General features: G+C 44.9%; 1 protein-coding gene across 2 annotated transcripts in view; it reads right to left on the bottom strand.

Moving 5' to 3' along the window:
• MCTP1 (multiple C2 and transmembrane domain containing 1) overlaps positions 1 to 18981 on the bottom strand; it is a 1090031-nt gene that overhangs the window by 452643 nt on the left and 618407 nt on the right. For both annotated transcript variants that reach the window (XM_044276001.1, XM_044276002.1), the window contains exon 10: positions 18499 to 18685. In XM_044276001.1, coding sequence (XP_044131936.1) covers positions 18499 to 18685 — 187 coding nt within the window. The remainder of the gene's footprint in view (positions 1 to 18498; positions 18686 to 18981) is intronic.

Here is an 18981-nt window from a genome sequence, read left to right as displayed (position 1 = left end):
AAAATAAACACAACCCTGTTATAATGAAAGCACGTGCAACCGTTTGGGTACTCCTTCTTCACAAGACAGGTAGAAAAAATTATTTTTGTGTAACTTTAGTATTGTTGGAATCTGAAGAAATAACCATCTCTAATGTTCAAGCTCACATACCTAACAGGTAAGCTTTTACCAGTGTAATTTCAACACATCTTGTCCTACAAAATTTGAGAGTTCTCACATGAAGGGGTTTTCAGAGGAGAAAATTGTGAGAAAAATGAAAATGACCTCTATAAAAAGGTTTTACAAAGCAGGACAACTGGGGAGAGTGATAGATTGGATCAGAAGACCCCCACACAAACATTGGATAGTTTTGTAGGAGCACATATCACAATACCCTTTAAGACACCTCATTCTGTCAGATCCTACGGGCTTACCCCTGGTATCTGGGGATAGAACACTAATAGCAGCCACCCTCAAAATCTGGAAAGACGATGATATTAGGTACTGCTGCTCTCAGTTCCCCTCCCCTCTGTTAGACGTGATGGATTGTCTACAGACCCGGGTTTTCAATCCTTATCATCTCAATGGAGGAAAAGTAACATTGGAATTGTAGACTTGCTTGATCAAAATGGGACTTTCCTGGACCTGGATGCCTTCCGATCCAAACTGCAGTTACCTCATCTAAACATTTTACAATATGAGTATGTGAAATCTGCAATTAAAAAGGGCTTGACTCGGAGACGGCAGCCCCCACTAACTCACCTGGTTTGAAAATCTGTTATCTCAGACACATACTCCAGTTAAGCTTCTCTCGAAAATAAACCGCAATTTACAAGCTGCGGAACTCCCTACATCTCTTTACTTAGAGAGTGGGAGAAAGACTTGGGTCTGAAGTTTATAACTAAAGAGCTAAAGACCATTTTATTAGCACCTAAAATTATATCTAGATGCATTGCAATACAAGAAAATGTTTATAAGATTCTTACCAGATAGCATCTGACTCATTATAGACTGAGAAAGATGTATAGTTCTACATTTGATATGTGTTGGAGAATTTTCTACATATTTGGTGGTCATGCCCCAAATTAGTAGAATTCTGTAGAAAAGTGTTTGAAAATATCACCGCTATCTTTAAAATGAGTGATATACAACTCCCGCATCACCCAGAAATTGCCCTTTTATCACTTATACCTGAAGAGTGCCCAGTTAAAACAAAAGGTTTAGTCAGAATATTATTAGCCTCTGCCCGTTAGTTTAAAGCCTCCAGCTGGAAGTCGGAGAATGCTCCCACTATTACACAATGGCAAATAAAGGTAGATACCCTAGCCAGACTTGAGGAACTTTCCCATTGGGAACTTAGAACTCATCACAAATACACTAAAATATGATCCCCATGGCTAGACAGGAGGAAGATGAAGCCAGCTGATAGCCAGAAGATGGTGGAACAACTTTCAGTCTAATAATTTAACAAAATGGAAAATTGAGGCATTAAAACAACTACAAAAAAATAAAAAATATTACGATATGGCCAGCTGATAAGGGGGGAGCTGTAGTGATACAGGACACATTAAAATATGATGAAGAGTGTGAAAAACAATTGGGAGATGGGGATACCTATAAAAAACTTGAAAAGGACCCAACAAGGGAGTACCAACTATTATTTGTCGACTTATGTAATAAGGGAAAAGAAAAAGGGATTTTATTAGAAAGAGAATTCACGTTTCTTACAGGAAAAGATAACCAAAACCCTCCAGGCCGCCCTATCATATCTGGCATTGGATCAGTAACATCGAATCTCTCACAATACATAGACCAAATACTTCAACCAATTGTTAAAACCTCACCATCCTATATCAAAGACACAACTCAGATTATTGCAATGATGGAGGGTTTACAGTACCAACCCCACTGGATATTGGGCACACTAGATGTCAGGGTATAGAATCACTCAATATAATTTTACACAGAGAAGGAATGTTGAATAGGGAACAAATCCAATTTACCATAGCGGGAGTGTTACACATCCTCACACAACTCTTTTTGGCATGAGTCAGACTTTTGCCTCCAAACACGCGGTACTGCCATGGGTACCAGATTCGCCCCCAGCTATGCAAATTCGTTTATGGCACAGTGGGAACACAACATCATTGAGCCATGGCTGGGGGAGAGTCTAGTACTCTGGTGCCGGTGTTCATTTGGGATAGGGAAGAAGAAGAACTAGACCAGTTATTAGTAGATTTAAATCATAACAAAAAAAAATATGGAATCACATCAAATACCAGTAAAGAATAGGTAATTTTTCTAGATGTTAAAATTTTAGTCCAGGATAATAAACTGATCTGCAGAACACATAAGCATGTGGCAAAAAAATTGCTTTATTTTGTACACTAGCTGCCGCCTCCCTAGATGGTTAATCAATATCTCAATCAATTCCATCGCCTAAAATGCAATTGTAGCTTGGATGCACAATTTGAAGAAGAAGGTAGACAGATGTCTATTAAATTCATGAATAAAGATTACCCATAAAAGGTTATAAACACGTCATTAGAACGAGTAAGAAAAATGGATAGGAGTTACATTTTTTGCCCCCAAAGATCTAACGAAACAAAAAGATGAGAAAGTAATAATTATGCTTTGTCATGGAACCATGAACCAGACGTACAACAAGAGATAAGTGGAAAATAAGAAGGTTTTATTGAAGAGCAAGCCGTAAGCAAAGTCCGAACGGATGGCTAAACCGAAGCAGGGTCTTGCGGAGACAGAGGTCAGGAACCAGAAGGGTAGTCAGACGAAGCCAGGAACAGGAACCAACGGGGTAGTCAGACGAAGCCGGAATCAGGAACCAACGGGGTAGTCAGACGAAGCCGGAATCAGGAACCAACGGGGTAGTCAGACGAGGCCAGGATCAGGAACCAGAAGCAGCAGCAGTCTTGGAAGCATGTGAACACAGGAGGACCAAGCAAGGAACTGAAGCCACAGACCTCCTATATATATGAGCTGGGCATCCAGCTCCTCCCAGTGGGAAGGAGGAGCCGCAGGGTGGGAGGCTACAAGAAAACCCAGAAACCAAGATGGCCGCCAGCACATGTCAAACGAAGGGAACAGCAAGGAGGTAAGACCATGACAGTACCTCCCCCTCAAGGGCCCCTCCTCCGCGGAGTAAGGAACGGTTTCTGAGGGAAGCGTGCGTGGAAGGCTCGGAGCAAGACAGGAGCATGGACATCTGCGGAGGGAACCCAGGAACGCTCCTCTGGACCATAACCACGCCAATGGACCAAAAACTGCACCCGACCGCGGACCAGGCGTGAGTCCAGGATATTGCTCACCTCATACTCACGATTGCCCACTTGGACCGGACGAGGCCGAGGAATCGAGGAAGTGAAACGATTACACACCAGTGGCTTCAACAGGGAGACATGAAACACGTTGGAGATCCGCATGCCAGGAGGAAGCGCAAGGGCATAGGCTACCGGGTTTACCCTGCGAAGCACTCGGAAGGGACCAACAAAGCGAGGCGCCAGCTTGGGAGTGGGCACTCGAAGGTTGAGGTTGCGGGTGGACAACCATACGCGGTCTCCGACCTGGTAGGAAGGAGCGGGCGCTCGTCTGCGATCAGCCTGGAGTTTCTGGCGCTGCGCAGAGACCTCAAGGGACCTCTGGATCTGTACCCAAGAAGCACGTAGGACGGAAAGGTGATCCTCCACAGCCGGAATATCCTGGGGAGAGAATACCTCCGGTAACACGGCAGGTTGGAACCCATAATTGGCCATGAAGGGAGACGTCCCAGAGGAAGAGTTCACCGCCGTGTTCCTGGCAAACTCAGCCCAAGGCAGGAGGTCAACCCAATTGTCTTGGTGATCGGAGACATAGCAACGAAGGAATTGCTCCAAGGCCTGATTGGATCGTTCTGCGGCCCCATTGGACTGAGGGTGGTAGGCCGAGGAGAAAGAGAGATGAATCCCCAACTGGGAGCAAAAGGCGCGCCAGAACCTGGACACAAACTGACTCCCCCGATCCGACACAATCTCCTTGGGCAAACCGTGCAACCGGAAGACCTCCCTGGCAAAAATCGAGGCCAACTCTTGTGCAGAGGGTAACTTCTTGAGAGGAACACAGTGGCACATTTTGGAAAACCGATCCACAATCATGAGAATGACCGTATGGCCTCGGGATGCAGGGAGGTCCACAATGAAATCCATCCCCAGGTGTGACCATGGACGCTCCCCGGTGGCTATGGGTTGCAAAAGGCCCAACGGAAGGTGCCGAGGGGACTTACTCTGGGCACAAACGTAGCATGCCGCTACATATGCGGCGATGTCGGAACGTAGAGAAGGCCACCAGAACAGACGTGAGACCGCCCAGGACAGCTGATTCTTTCCAGGGTGCCCCGCGGCCTTGGAGTTATGGTAGGTTCGCAACAACCGAGTGCGCAACTCCTCAGGCACAAAACATCTGCCGTTGGGTCTCCCAGAGGGAGCACCAGATTGAGCCGCCAAAATCTGCTCACCCAGAGGAGAAGTCAGGCTGGTGCGAATAGCGGCCAGGATCTGATTCGGGGGTATGACCGTAGTCGGAATCGACTCCTCCCCGGACAGCTCGGAGTACTGCCGTGATAAGGCATCCGCTCTGATGTTCTTGGAGCCGGGTAGGTAGGAGACCACGTAATTAAAACGTGACAAGAACAGAGCCCATCTGGCCTGACGTGGTGTCAATCTCTTGGCCTCAGAGAGGTAGGTCAGATTCTTGTGGTCCGTCAGGATGAGAACCGGAACCACCGAGCCCTCGAGCAAGTGCCTCCATTCTTTAAGGGCCTGCACGATGGCCAATAACTCCCTGTCACCAATCTGATAGTTGCACTCCGCGGAAGACAGTTTCCGGGAGTAAAACCCACAAGGAAGCAGAGGACCCTCTGGTGTTCTACGCTGAGACAGGAGGGCGCCTACTCCCGTCTCAGACGCGTCCACCTCGAGGACAAAAGGCAACCCAGGGTTGGGATGCGACAGAATCGGAGCCGACACAAAGGCGGACTTTAGAGCCTCAAAAGCTCGGATGGCCTCGAGCGGCCAGACCTGAGGATTACTGCCCTTCCTGGTCAGATCCGTGAGAGGCTTGGCTAGCATGGAAAAGTCCCTGATGAACTTCCGATAATAATTGGCAAAGCCCAAAAAGCGCTGCAGGGCACGAAGCCCACTGGGCTGGGGCCACTGTAAGACAGCCGAAACCTTCTCAGGATCCATGGAGAACCCCTCAGCGGAAATGATGTAACCTAAGAAGGTTACCTGGGATCGGTGAAATTCGCATTTCTCAAGCTTACCGAACAGCTTGTTCTCTCGTAAGCGTTGCAACACTCGTCTGACATCCAGAATGTGGGCCTCCATGGATGCAGAATATACCAAGATGTCATCCAAATAGACCACCACACACTGCTGCAACAGGTCACGGAAAACATCGTTGATGAATTCCTGGAAGACTGCGGGCGCATTGCACAACCCAAAGGGCATAACCAAGGATTCATAATGACCGGTCCTGGTGTTAAACGCGGTCTTCCACTCATCGCCCGCCTTGATCCTTACCAGGTTATATGCCGCCCTCAGGTCGAGTTTGGTAAAGACCGTGGCCCCTTTGAGGCGATCGAACAGCTCGGAAATCAAGGGTATCGGGTAAGCGTTCTTGATCGTGATGCGATTGAGACCCCTGTAATCGATGCAAGGCCTCAACTCGCCGCCCTTCTTTTTCACAAAGAAAAATCCAGCCCCTGCCGGGGACGAGGATTTGCGAATGTGTCCGCGTGAAAGCGCCTCCCTCACGTACTCCTCCATGGCCTCATTCTCCGCTACCGACAGTGGATAGACTTTGCCACGAGGAGGAACGGCACCGGATTGTAACTCTATGGCACAATCGTATGGGCGGTGCGGAGGTAGGGCAACCGCGCGCACCTTATCGAATACATCCCGGTACTCTTCGTATTCAGGAGGCAACAGAGAGTCCGAGGAAGTACACAGCAACTTGACAGGCCCATGGATGCAACTAGCCCCACACTGCGGTGACCACGAGAGGATCTCGACCGATCTCCAATCGAAAGTCGGATTATGCTTCTGGAGCCAGGGGTACCCCAAGACCACCGAGTAGTGTGGAGACGAAATAACCTGGAGACAGACCGACTCTCTGTGAACGGCACCAATGGCTATCCCCACTGGAAGGGTCTCATGAGTCACGTGTGGCGGCAGAAGGGGTCTGCCGTCTATCGCCTCAAGAGCCAGTGGGGAACCTCGAGGCTGCAGAGGAATGGAATTGGCGGCAACGAACACTCTATCAATGAACAAACCACCAGCACCAGAGTCCACCAACGCCTGGGTCGTCACCGAGCCCCCGACCCAGGAGAGGACAACCGTGATCAGTGGTTTGTCAACACGGGAAACCGGGGACGAGGAGACTCCACCCAAGATCTGCCCCCGACAGGACCTCAGGTGCGAGCGTTCTCCCGGACGGTTCGGACATGCCAACCGAAAATGCCCACCGAGACCACAGTACATGCATCGGCCCTCGCGTCTCCGGAGTACCCTCTCCCCCTCGGACAGGCGAGCAAACCCCAGCTGCATGGGTTCACCCCCAGACAAGTCATCCCCAGGAGGCGTGGGAGGAGAGGGAGGCACGGGTGGGACAGCAAACGTAGGCGCCAATCTGTTAGGAGACCTCCGCAGGCTCTCCTTAAAGGAAGGTCTCTCCCTGAGTCTGGTGTCAATCAAAATCAGGAAAGAAATAAGAGACTCGAGCGCCACTGGTAGGTCCTTAGCTGCAACCTCATCCTTCAAGGCATCCGAGAGACCATGAGAGAAAGCAGCGACCAGAGCCTCATTATTCCAGCCCACCTCTGCTGCCAGGGTACGAAACTCAATGGCGTATTCAGCTACGGATCGTGAACCCTGTCTGATGGACATAAGGAGCTTCGCAGCAGAGGCAGCACGAGCCGGCACATCGAATACCTTCCGAAGAGAAGCAACAAAACCGGAAAACTCGGCAACCACCGGATTGTTGTTCTCCCATAAAGGGCTGGCCCAGGCCAAGGCCTTGTCCGAGAGCAGCGAGATCAAGAAGCCCACCCTTGATCTCTCAGTAGGAAAGGCATGTGGCAGCAACTCGAAGTAAATGCCCACCTGGTTAAGGAAACCTCGGCACTGAGTTGGCTCTCCCCCAAAGCGCTGTGGAAGGGGGGCAGAACCGGTCATACCCTGAAACACCACAGGCGCAGCAACAGGTGTCAGGGTAGACTCTGGCGCAACAACCGGAGCGGCAGTAGGAGCGGGCCCAGGAGCGACAACCGACCCATCGGCAACGGAAGCTAAATGAGCCGTGCGTTCAAGCAGGGTTTGCAACGCCACAGCGAACCGACCCAACAGGTGATCCTGCTGATCAAGTCTGGCAACCAGCGTAGGTAGCGAGGGTGGCCCTGTACCGTCAGAATTCATGGCTTGGTCCTAATGTCATGGAACCATGAACCAGACGTACAACAAGAGATAAGTGGAAAATAAGAAGGTTTTATTGAAGAGCAAGCCGTAAGCAAAGTCCGAACGGATGGCTAAACCGAAGCAGGGTCTTGCGGAGACAGAGGTCAGGAACCAGAAGGGTAGTCAGACGAAGCCAGGAACAGGAACCAACGGGGTAGTCAGACGAAGCCGGAATCAGGAACCAACGGGGTAGTCAGACGAAGCCGGAATCAGGAACCAACGGGGTAGTCAGACGAGGCCAGGATCAGGAACCAGAAGCAGCAGCAGTCTTGGAAGCATGTGAACACAGGAGGACCAAGCAAGGAACTGAAGCCACAGACCTCCTATATATATGAGCTGGGCATCCAGCTCCTCCCAGTGGGAAGGAGGAGCCGCAGGGTGGGAGGCTACAAGAAAACCCAGAAACCAAGATGGCCGCCAGCACATGTCAAACGAAGGGAACAGCAAGGAGGTAAGACCATGACATGCTTCCATTTAATTCCCAATACAGAATAGTTGAAAAGATAATACAGAAACATCGGCATCACTTACTCAAAGATTAAACAATTGGCACTATGTTACCAAAAATCCCTAGTATCGCCTATACCAGAGCCTCATCAATTGGTGCAAAAGTAGCCCCAACAATAAAAAGGTCATAGTAGAGTCACTTCTATTTCAGAGTGGGTAAATCTAAAAGGCTTCTTCAAATGTGGAAGATGCGTGAATTGTAAGACCACCTCAGGCCCTAGGAAGACGACTACAATAAACTCCAAACAAAATTCCTATACACAGAAAATTAGAGAATTTTTATCTTTAACACTACAAATGTCATCTACATGATTTAGTGTCCTTGTGACAAACAATATATAGGAAGAACCAAGAGAACCCTAAAAAAAGAATATCAGAACATCTGACAAACATCCGATATGGGTTTGAAAAACACATCTTATCAAAGCCCTTTAAGGAACATCACAATAAGGACCCTAGTTGCCTGACATTTACAGCTATAGAGACTATTCAACACAATTGTAGAGGGGGGAACCACACTGCAGGTATATCCCGGGTAGAATCCAGACGAATCTTTGATTTTCAAACTTTAATCCCGGAAGTCCTCAATGCTGATATGGAGATGTTCAGCTTTTTGGGATGACAGGGTTGGGACCTGGTCTTGATGGGAGATCGGGGTCAGGCTGTTCTTACTACCAGCACCCTGATCTCTCCTTGAGTCCAGGCTCCTCCCCCTTTTCACCACCAAAATGTCCATATCTAGAAGAGCTATTTCACTTACTTTTCATATTCAGCAGATGTTTTAATATTTCATAAGGCATTCTGACATATCATTCCAGTAGATGTGCCGATTTACATTTACATAACATTCAGTCTAACTTGGTTACCATCAGAGGCGCACCTACCCTTTCTGCTGCCTGAGGCGAAAACTGAAATGCCAATGTTATTATCCATATTGCCTCCTTTGCTGGCTTGATTGATTTTTCCATAACATTATACTGTGCACTCCTTGTTTCCAAGGGTTATGACCACCCTGCAATCCAGCAGCATTGGTTGTGCTTGCATAATATGGGAAAAAGCACCGGCCTCTCTGGTGGTCAGGACCATTGGAGCACACATAGGCATGCAGCGCAGCAGCTCCCGACCGCCATTGTATCAGTTCTGCAGCAGTGGCCGTAACCCTGGAATACAAGCAGTGTATAATGTGATGGGAAAATGAATCAAACCAGCAAAGAAGGCAATATGGACAATCACAATACATTAGTAAGTGTCTTATATCAACTTTCTCTACATGATAAATGCCATTTGTTAAAGTGAGAAAACCTCTTTAAAAAGTTATTAAATTAACTTCATGGGATGTTTCTTTAATAACATATCCATAATGGAACTACAAGTGAATGCAAGATGGTATATGCAGTAATCCATCCAGAAGGGTTGTCCAGCTGTTACTAAGTAATGGCCTATCCTCATGATAGGCCATCAGTAGCTGATCGGCAGAGGTCCGACACCCTGCAACACTGCCAATCAGCTTTTCATCCGTAGTGCGGTGCTGAAGTTACACATTTCCATCCAATGTGTAGTGAGCAGAGCTTGTCATTGACTTCAGTGGTGCACCAGTGTAGTAATGAGCTGTGTCCACTACACCCGAACAGCTGGAAGTTGGGGATGTGGGTTGTCAGGTCCATCATTTAGTAAAAGCTGGACAGCCCCTTTAATAAATAAAGAAACAGCTTATGTCAATCAACACATTTTGCCTATGCTGACACGAGGGACGATAAGTGCACTGAAAAAGACAAAAATACAGTACTGTAGAAGTAATGAAAAACTGTCTTTGTCGGCCATAACAATCAATCACAACTCAGCGTTCATTTTTCAACAGCAGAATACAAAATGAAAGCTGTGCTGCGATTGGTTGCTATGGGCAACAAAGATGGTTTTTCGTTTAGACAGTCTCATAAATTTCCCCAATAGTATTTACTGCAATAGTAACATAGTTTATAAGGCCGAAAAAAGACATCTGTCCATCCAGTTCAGGCTGTTATCCTGCAAGTTGATCCAGAGGAAGGCAAAAAAAAAACACTGTGAGGTAGAAGCCAATTTTCCCCACTTAAGGGGGAAAAAATTCCTTCCCGACTCTAATCAGGCAATCAGAATAACGACCCCTCTCTAGTAGCTATAGCCTGTAATATTATCACACTCCAGAAATACATCCAGGCCCCTCTTGAATTCCTTTATTGTACTCACCATCACCACCTCCTCAGGCAGAGAGTTCCATAGTCTCACTGCTCTTACCGTAAAGAATCCTTTTCTATGTTTGTGTACAAACCTTCTTTCCTCCAGACGCAGAGGATGTCCCCTCGTCACAATCACAGTCCTGGGGATAAATAGATGATGGGATAGATCTCTGTACTGACCCCTGATGTAGTTATATATACCGTAGTTATTAGACCTCCCCTCAGTCGTCTTTTTTCTAAAGTGAATAACCCTAATGTTGATAATCTTTCAGGGTACTGTAGTTGCCCCATTCCAGTTATTACTTTAGTTGCCCTCCTCTGGACCCTCTCCAGCTCTGCTATGTCTGCCTTGTTCACAGGAGCCCAGAACTGTACACAGTACTCCATGTGTGGTCTGACTAGTGATTTGTAAAGTGCTAGGACTATGTTCTCATCACGGGCATCTATGACCCCTTTTGATGCAAACCATTATTACCTTATTGGCCTTGGCAGCAGCTGCCTGTCACTGGTTTCTACAGTATAGGCTACTTTCACACTGGCGTTTTGGTTTCCGTTTGTAAGAACCGTTTCAGGGCTCTCACAAGCGGTCCAACACGGATCAGTTTTGCCCTAATGCATTCTGAATGGATAAGGATCCGTTCGGAATGCATCAGTTTGCCTCCGTTCTGACTCCATTGTGCTCTGGAGGCAGACACCAAAACGCTGCTTTGTGTCCACCTGACGACGCAGAGGCAAATGGATCCGTCCTGACACACAATGTAAGTCAATGGGGACGGATCTGTTTTCACTGACACAATGCAAAACGGATCCGCCCCCCATTGACTTCCAATGGTGTTCAAGACGGATCCGTTTGGCCAATGTTAAAGATAAAACAAACTGATCCGTTCTGAACGGATGCATGCGGTTGTATTATCGGTGCGGAATCGGATGTGTAGATCCATGATGGATCCGCACCAAACGCAAGTGTGAAAGTAGCCTTAGTTTGCTGTTCACTAAAATTCCTAGGTCCTTTTTGATGTCAGTGTTACCCAGTGTTTTACCATTTAGTATGTACGGGTGATTTGCATTATTCCTTCCCATGTGCATAACCTTACATCCAGTGTTAATCTGCCACCTCTCTGCCCAAGCCTGCAATCTATCCATATCCTTCTGTAGCAGTATACTGTCCTCTTCTGTGTTAATTACTTTACACAGTTTAATGTCGTCTGAAAAAATTGATATTTTACTGTTCCAGCCTTCTACAAGATCATTAATAAATATATTGGAGAATAGGGCCCAATACTGACCCCTGAGGTACTCCACTAGTGACAGTGACCCAATCTGAGTGTGTACCATTAATAACCACCCTCTGTTTTTTTTAAATCACTGAGCCAGTTACTTACCCACATACAGACATTTCTCCCAGTCCAAGCATTCTCATGTTATATACTAACCTTTTATGTGGTACAGTGTCAAATGCTTTGGAGAAGTCCAGATATATGACATCCATTGATTTGCCGCGGTCAAGTCTAGAACTTACCTCCTTATAGAAAATCCGTCATGAAGGCATGCTGATATGGCGTTATTTGCTTTTTTTCATTGAGGTACTCCAAGATAGCATCTATTAGAAAACCCTCAAACTGTTTACCCACGACAGATGTTAAACTTACCGGCCTATAGTTTCCAGGCTCTGTTTTTAGACCCTTTTTAAATATTGGCACCACATTTGCCATGCGCCAATCCTGTGGAACACTCCATATCAGTATAGAGTCCCTAAGACAACACACCGTTCGACGATCCCGGTCTTTGTGACAGATCGCCCTATATGTAACCCTAATAATTAAGTCTCCCACTACCAGAACCTGTCTGGCCTGCCCTGCTCTCCTGGCCCCCTGCTTACTGGAGCTGACATTCTTCTGAGATGGCGGAGGAAGGGTCCGGCTGCAGCAGTGCTCTCCCTGAACTGACATCATGTGAGAGAACTGTAAGAGGAGATTTTTTTTATTAAAGAAAAATTGTCCTACAATGTTCTTAGAACACACTTCTGCTGAAAGATGTATGAGATTTTAAAGAGGTTTTCCACAGAATATGTTTATGACCTGACCTTGGTTGTTCAATTCATACTGTAATCCCAATGCTACACCTACCATTATTATGAGGATTACCCTTCAGATAACATCTTCCCTTCACAGCAGCAGTAAACTGACAATGGATTACCAATCTATATAACACGCATTATCATTTGACTGGTACAGAAGAAGTTTGAACTTTTTGGCAGTCAGTCTTGCTTGACTTTCCCAGTCATTATTCAGAGAACAGAAAAGGAAGGGGATGAGTGACTTAATTAAAACATCACACCAATTCATAAGTGCAGTGATGTTCTGTGGACATCTTTACCTAGGCCTATCAAGAGAACAATACAGATGTCATACTGTTAGACCAATTCTACTAATATAATATGTCCATTCTACAAATTTGTAATACTGCGTCCATAGAAAGTTATACTGTAATTTCATGGGCCTTTGACTTCATATGTGGATTCAGGTAAGCTTTTCTCACAGTTTCATAAAGAATCTTTTCCCCAAAAACTGGTGGAACGCCCAACCGTGTATCATATCACAAAGGTATTCTCCCCTAGAAGCATTGCTTGTAGGGGAAAACACATTGCAGCACTGAGGCAGCATATGTGAGGCTTAAGAAGATACAGAACAGGCTGCAAACCAACGTGGTATCTCGGGATGAGCGAATCGACTTCGGATAATACATCCGAAGTCGATTCGCATAAAACTTCATTTCAATACTGTACGGAGCGAGCACTCCATACAGTATTTGATTGTATTGGCTTCTATGAGCCGAATTTGTAATAAATTCATAAATTGATTTCTACTGTAAAAAAACAATTCCTGAACTCGGATTCAGTTCCAAGGTACCAATTGGCTCAATGGAGCCAATACATTCCAATGCTGTACAGAGCGCTCGCTCCGTGGAGTATTGAAATGAAATTTTATGCAAATCGACTTTGGATGTTTCATCCGAAGTCGATTCGCTCATCCCTAGTAGTATCCAATAAAACAGTTTTAATCAATTTCTATTTAATCATTGCATTTTTTAAGACTAGAACAAAAGCTGTTACGAACTGCAATTTGTAGATGCCATGTGGGAGTGTAAAAGTCAATTACTGGTTGTGAGGCAGGCCATGGCTACAGTGATTGGCTGATTAACATCACAGCCATTTACTGCCATGTCGAGACAGTAGTACAGAGTAGGAAGCACCAGAACTAAAGTGGGGGTCGAATTAGTAAGGTGCCCCTGAGCCCCTTTTTTCTTGCACAGGAATACCACTTCCAAATTGTACCAAATACTGAAAATTGATATAAGTATATGAAAAGATAAAAGTATAAAAATATAAAATAAGTATATAATAAATACATACAGTATACAGGTAGCAACCAGACAGATACTTCTGGGGCAATTTGCTATGTTTATTCATGCAGATTTGTTACTCATGTCAAAAAGAGAGACTGTCCTTCCAAAAGAGGGATGCTTGGGAGGCATGGATTTATGTGCGGAATTATCACTTTTTCATGTTGTTTTGATGCAGATTTTCCCGTGGTGCACTTTCCATTTCAAGTCGTAGTAGTGTTCATCAGACTCCATCCACCTCTAGTTTGGAATTTTATGCTGCTAGTAACAGAGAGCAATAGCTAAATCCTTGGAATCCATGGACTTGAAATGAAATGTGCGCCATGGGTGAAGACGTAATATCTGTAAAGCACATTTATATTAATAAGAAGCTTGTTGGATGAATATTTTAAGTTCTTGTCTTTTTGTATGCGCTGAAGGGGTAATGGAACCCTATGTATGTGGACAATTGATTTTGTTATACGGATTTATACAGATTTTCTGCATACAAATTTGCACCGTGTACAGGTATTCTTAGGGTCCGGCCACAAGGGCAGGTTTCTTGATGCAGTTTTAAAAGTCAAAATCAGGAGTGGACATAAAAGGAAAGAAAATATAAAGGACATATGTGACTTCTCTTTTTTGAATTCACTCCTGGTTTTGGCTTCTAAAACTGCACCAGGAAACCTAAAACCATGTGGCCGCACCTTAAAGGCTATGTACACTTTCGGAGACAATTTTTTTATTATTGCATTTTACTAATTTTTGCCTTAAAAATTATTATTTTTATTGGCCTTTATTAAAAATATTGAGCAGTTCTGTCACAAAGGGTAAACGGTTTTTCTAACTGTGTGACTGGTTCTTTTACTTTTACCTTGTGCTAGTCATCTAATAAACCTTAACTCTAAACTACTTTAAGGTCATAAACACTTATTTAAGCCACATTCTGAGATAAGGAGTCTGTCTGCACCTGGTCTGACGGAAAAGACAGAAAATCCAAAGGGTGTACTAGAGCATCTCAGCTATGTACAAAAAAAAAAGGACGCCATACTTTTAATAAAGACCAATTTAAAAAAATATTTTTAGCTCAAAATGAGTACAAGGTAATAATAATAATAAAAAAAACTGCCCCCAAAGGTATACATAGCCTTATAGAGACAGGGGTGCACAACCTTTTCTGGCCACATTGTCAGACTGAAGGAAACCCAAGGGCCGGAAATAAAAGTTAAAGGGGTATTACCAACTGAAATACTTTATTTATGGCATATTGTACATACAGTATATAATATAAATGTCAGCTTACACCTCCAGGAATCCCATCTAATGGAAGAATACATGAAAAATACATGAGAGGAGCCATAAGACATAGACATACGTATCTGTCACCAGATGGTTAGGGTGCCGAACAGAATGATATCGAGGGCCGCAGGTTGTGCACCCCTGCCTTAGGCCTCATGCAGACAAACGTATTTTGTTTCCGTGTCTGTTCCATTTTTTTTGAGAATAGAATTTCAATTTCAATGGGTCCGCAAAAAATGCGGACAATACACCGTGTGCTATCTGCATCTGTATGTCCGTTCCATAGCCCAGCAAAAAAAATATAACATGTCCTATTCCTGTCCGTTTTGCGGACAAGGATAGGCATTGTTACAATGGATCAGCAAACAAATGGATGCCATACGGAAGTCATCCGTTTTTTTGCAGATCCGCAATTTGGGGACTGCAAAACACATACGGTCGTGTGCATGTAGCCTTAAGAGAATGTTCGACTTAGGCCTATTGCACACGACCGTATGGCTTTTTCAGTGTTTTGCGGTCTGTTTTAAACTGATCCGTTTTTCGCTTCAGTAGTGTTTCCGTTTCTGTTCCGCCGGTCCGTTTGGTTTCCGTTTTTTACAGATCGCAAATGGAAGCATGGCATATACAGTATACAGTAATTACATAGAAAAATTGGGCTGGGGCATAGCATTTTCAATAGATGGTTCCGCAAAAACTGAACGGATACGGAAGACATACGAATGCATTCCATATCCGTTCCATTTTTTTTACAGCCCCATTGACTTGAATGAAGCCACGGAACGTGATTTGCGGGCAATAATAGGACATGCTCTATCTTTGAACGGAATGAAAAAAACGGAAATATGGAAACAAAATGCATACGGAGTACATTCATTTTTTTTTGCAGACATATTGAAATGAATGGTTCCGTATACAGAACGCAAAAAACGGAACGAAAAAAATAATAATTTGTGTGCAAGAGGCCTAAGGCTACTTTCACACTTGCGGTAGCCTTTTCTGGCAGGCTGTTCTGGCGGGGAAACAGCCTGCCGGATCCGTGCTAACACTAGCTTACAGTGCCGCTGGAAGTCCGCTCAGGCCCCTTTCACTATAATGGGGGCGGGACAGAGATCCGGCCACAGTACGGCAAAGAAGCCGAGAGGCGGCCGGACAAATACCACAGCATGCTGTAATTTTTGTCCGGCCGCCTCTTGGCATGTTTGCCACCCCCATCATTATAGTGAATAGGGCCGGAGCAGACTTCCGACGGCATGGTGGACTAGCGGTAGCACGGATCCGACAGGCTGTTCCCCCGCCAGAACAGCCTGCCAGCAAAGGCTATCGCAAGTGTGAAAGTATTCTAAGTACCGCAAAACTGTGCCTTTGTAGGCTATCCAGACGTACCGTAGGAGGTGGCTGAGGGCATTGAAAACCTAAAATACAGCGCTTCAAGCGAGTTAAATACACTCACTCCACTCTCCATTCATTTTCTTGAATGAAGGGTTTTGTTTCGCAGTGCTAAGTCACCACTTTTTAAATTATGATAACAGCATTGGTGTATGCGTTATACAAGCATTAGCCAGCCGCTGATTCCATGCGGATAGCCTGCATCCATTTAGCGAGGTGCACATCCCGCTAATCTGTGTGAAGAATATAGTACGGCATTAGTAGCAGCACTTCATGTTATCGGCACCGCCTGATAAGGTGTACATCTTTATTAAATTCAGTTATTGAAAGGGCTCCTGTCAGAGAGTAGAAATATTTCATAATCTGGAGGAAAAATTAAGCGTCTCTTTGTTAGGCAGAGTTTGGTTTAATGGCTGAGTGTCTAGAGAAGCCTCCTAAACACCTGCACCATTCTACAATAAAAGCTTCGTGATATTAAGTGGAAAGAGCTTTCTTTTCTCCTGTGTTGTACAATCTATCCAGTCTCTAAATCCATACGCTGGTATTAGAGCTCCACTCTCTGTCCTACATGCGGAACTGCCGAGGACTGATCCCCTCTGTTCTCTGCCAGACTCCGAGACCTCGAATATTAAATCTTTTAGCTTCATGCAAACATTGCAAGATGAAACATATATTACTTGTACAGTATACAAATATAACTCATATATATCATTTTTATATTATTTGTATTCACTGTTCTTTTACTTTGTACAAACAAAGCAGCCCCAAACAGTAAATCTGAAGTATATAAAGAATATATACAGTATATATAATATATATATATATATATATATATATATATTCATCTGTACCATTTACCGGTTAAACTACTTGTGCATCAATAGTAATAAACTTCTGCCATCTTTATAGTCGTTAACATGCTTTAGTTTTCACATTTTTACATAATTATACATTTATTTTCTTTTATCCTCACTAAGGGGGCCTGCCCACGATGCAGATTACGTGAGTTTTTTTTCATGTGGATTTGAGTGGAAAAATTGCAGTGTAATACAGCGGCAGTGAATGAGATTAGACAAATCCCATGTACACTTAGCTTTTTTTTTCCATGCAGAAATTGACCTGCTTTGTGGACTTTGAAATCCCCAGCATGTTAATTCTTTGTGTGATTTTATGCCTGGATTCACATTTGAGATCTGCATAAAATCCGCACCAAAAACTGCAAGTAAGTCATTTTTGGTGCGGATTTAGTGCAGACAAAAGGTACATAATCCGCACCATGTGCAGGCACCCTAAGGGTAGTGGCACACGAATACGGGTGAATGCACACAAGATCCGACAGAATTTCCGTGTGGATTTATGTGCGTTTCTGCTCCTTATCTGCAATTTCTAAAATTGGCGTAATGCAGATTATGCACAGTATTTCTGCATGGATTTTGGTGGAAAAAACACAGCGCAATGCAGTCCCAGCAAAATGTATGAAATTAGACAAATCTCATGTCCACTTTGTTTTTTCTTAACTACATAAACTGACTTGCTGTGTGGATCTTGGAATCTGCAACATGTCAATTGTAGTTACGTCTTTCTTGTGCAGATTTCACTCTTTTCAATGGAAGAGATCTGTGGAAAATTCACATATAATCCTCACCAAAAACTACATAAAAAATGCACAAAAATGTGATAAATGAAAATGTATGTGTTTTTTTTTGTGTAGTTTGCCGCATGTTCATGCATTTTTTCTGCATACAAATCTGCACCGTGTGCAGGTACTCTTAGGCCTCTTTCACACGTGTGCGCTCCGTGACCGTATTGCGGACCGCATTTACACGGATACACGGGCACCGTTCTGTGGGCATTCCGCATCACGGATATCAACCCATTCACTTGAATGGGTGCCCGAATCCAGAGATGCGGAACAGAAGCACGGAACGGAACCTTACGGAAGCACTACGGAGTGATTCCGTGGGGTTTCGTCCCGTACTTCCGTTCCGCAAAAAGATAGAACATGTCCTATCTTTTTGTGGAACAGGTAGATCGCGGACCCATTAAAGTGAATGGGTCTGCGATCGGCTGTGGCTGACCCACGGTTAGTGTTCATGCATTGCGGCCCGCAATTTTCAGGCCGCAGCACGGCCACAGGGTGCACACAAGAGCCCTTAGAGTGACCAATCAGGGTGTGCTAGCCAGTAAAAAAAACGCTATTTGATAGACAGCTAATTGGTATTACGTACGTATCTCCGCAGAATTTCCTTACGCTCTTTTTGATCCTCCAAGCAGTTGACAGAGAGGTCGGAGATACTGATGGCAGCTGAAGCTGTCAGAGTCACTAGAAGAACCAGACAACCTTCCCCTTCTTCCAAATTCAGCTTCAGTTTGTGAGTTTGTTCTTTGCTTAAAGCCGACAGGTCAACCTGGCACCTGGAAACAAATGTGTGGAATAAACAAGTGGCTCTCTGCACCATGAGAAATAAACAGGGCCGAACGTAATGTGGATGAGGCCAAGAAGAGGACAGATCACAGGCTGAGACGGGAAGAAGATGCATACTTCCAAGCTCTCTACCCTTAGCCTTTAAAGTATAATGTAGATATAATACCGGGGAGGCTCATAGTAATACAGCTCGGCCAACCATACACAAGGACCGGAATTGAAAAGCCCATTCATTTCACAATGTAAAGAAAATCTGGCGCGGTGCTTCCCCATTTCTGAACTATAA

Source organism: Bufo gargarizans, chromosome 1 (genome assembly GCF_014858855.1).
Source record: "Bufo gargarizans isolate SCDJY-AF-19 chromosome 1, ASM1485885v1, whole genome shotgun sequence".
Taxonomy (NCBI): Eukaryota; Metazoa; Chordata; class Amphibia; order Anura; family Bufonidae; genus Bufo; species Bufo gargarizans.
The sequence above is the reverse complement of the archived record's forward strand: the minus strand, read 5'-3'. Positions and strand labels throughout refer to the sequence as shown.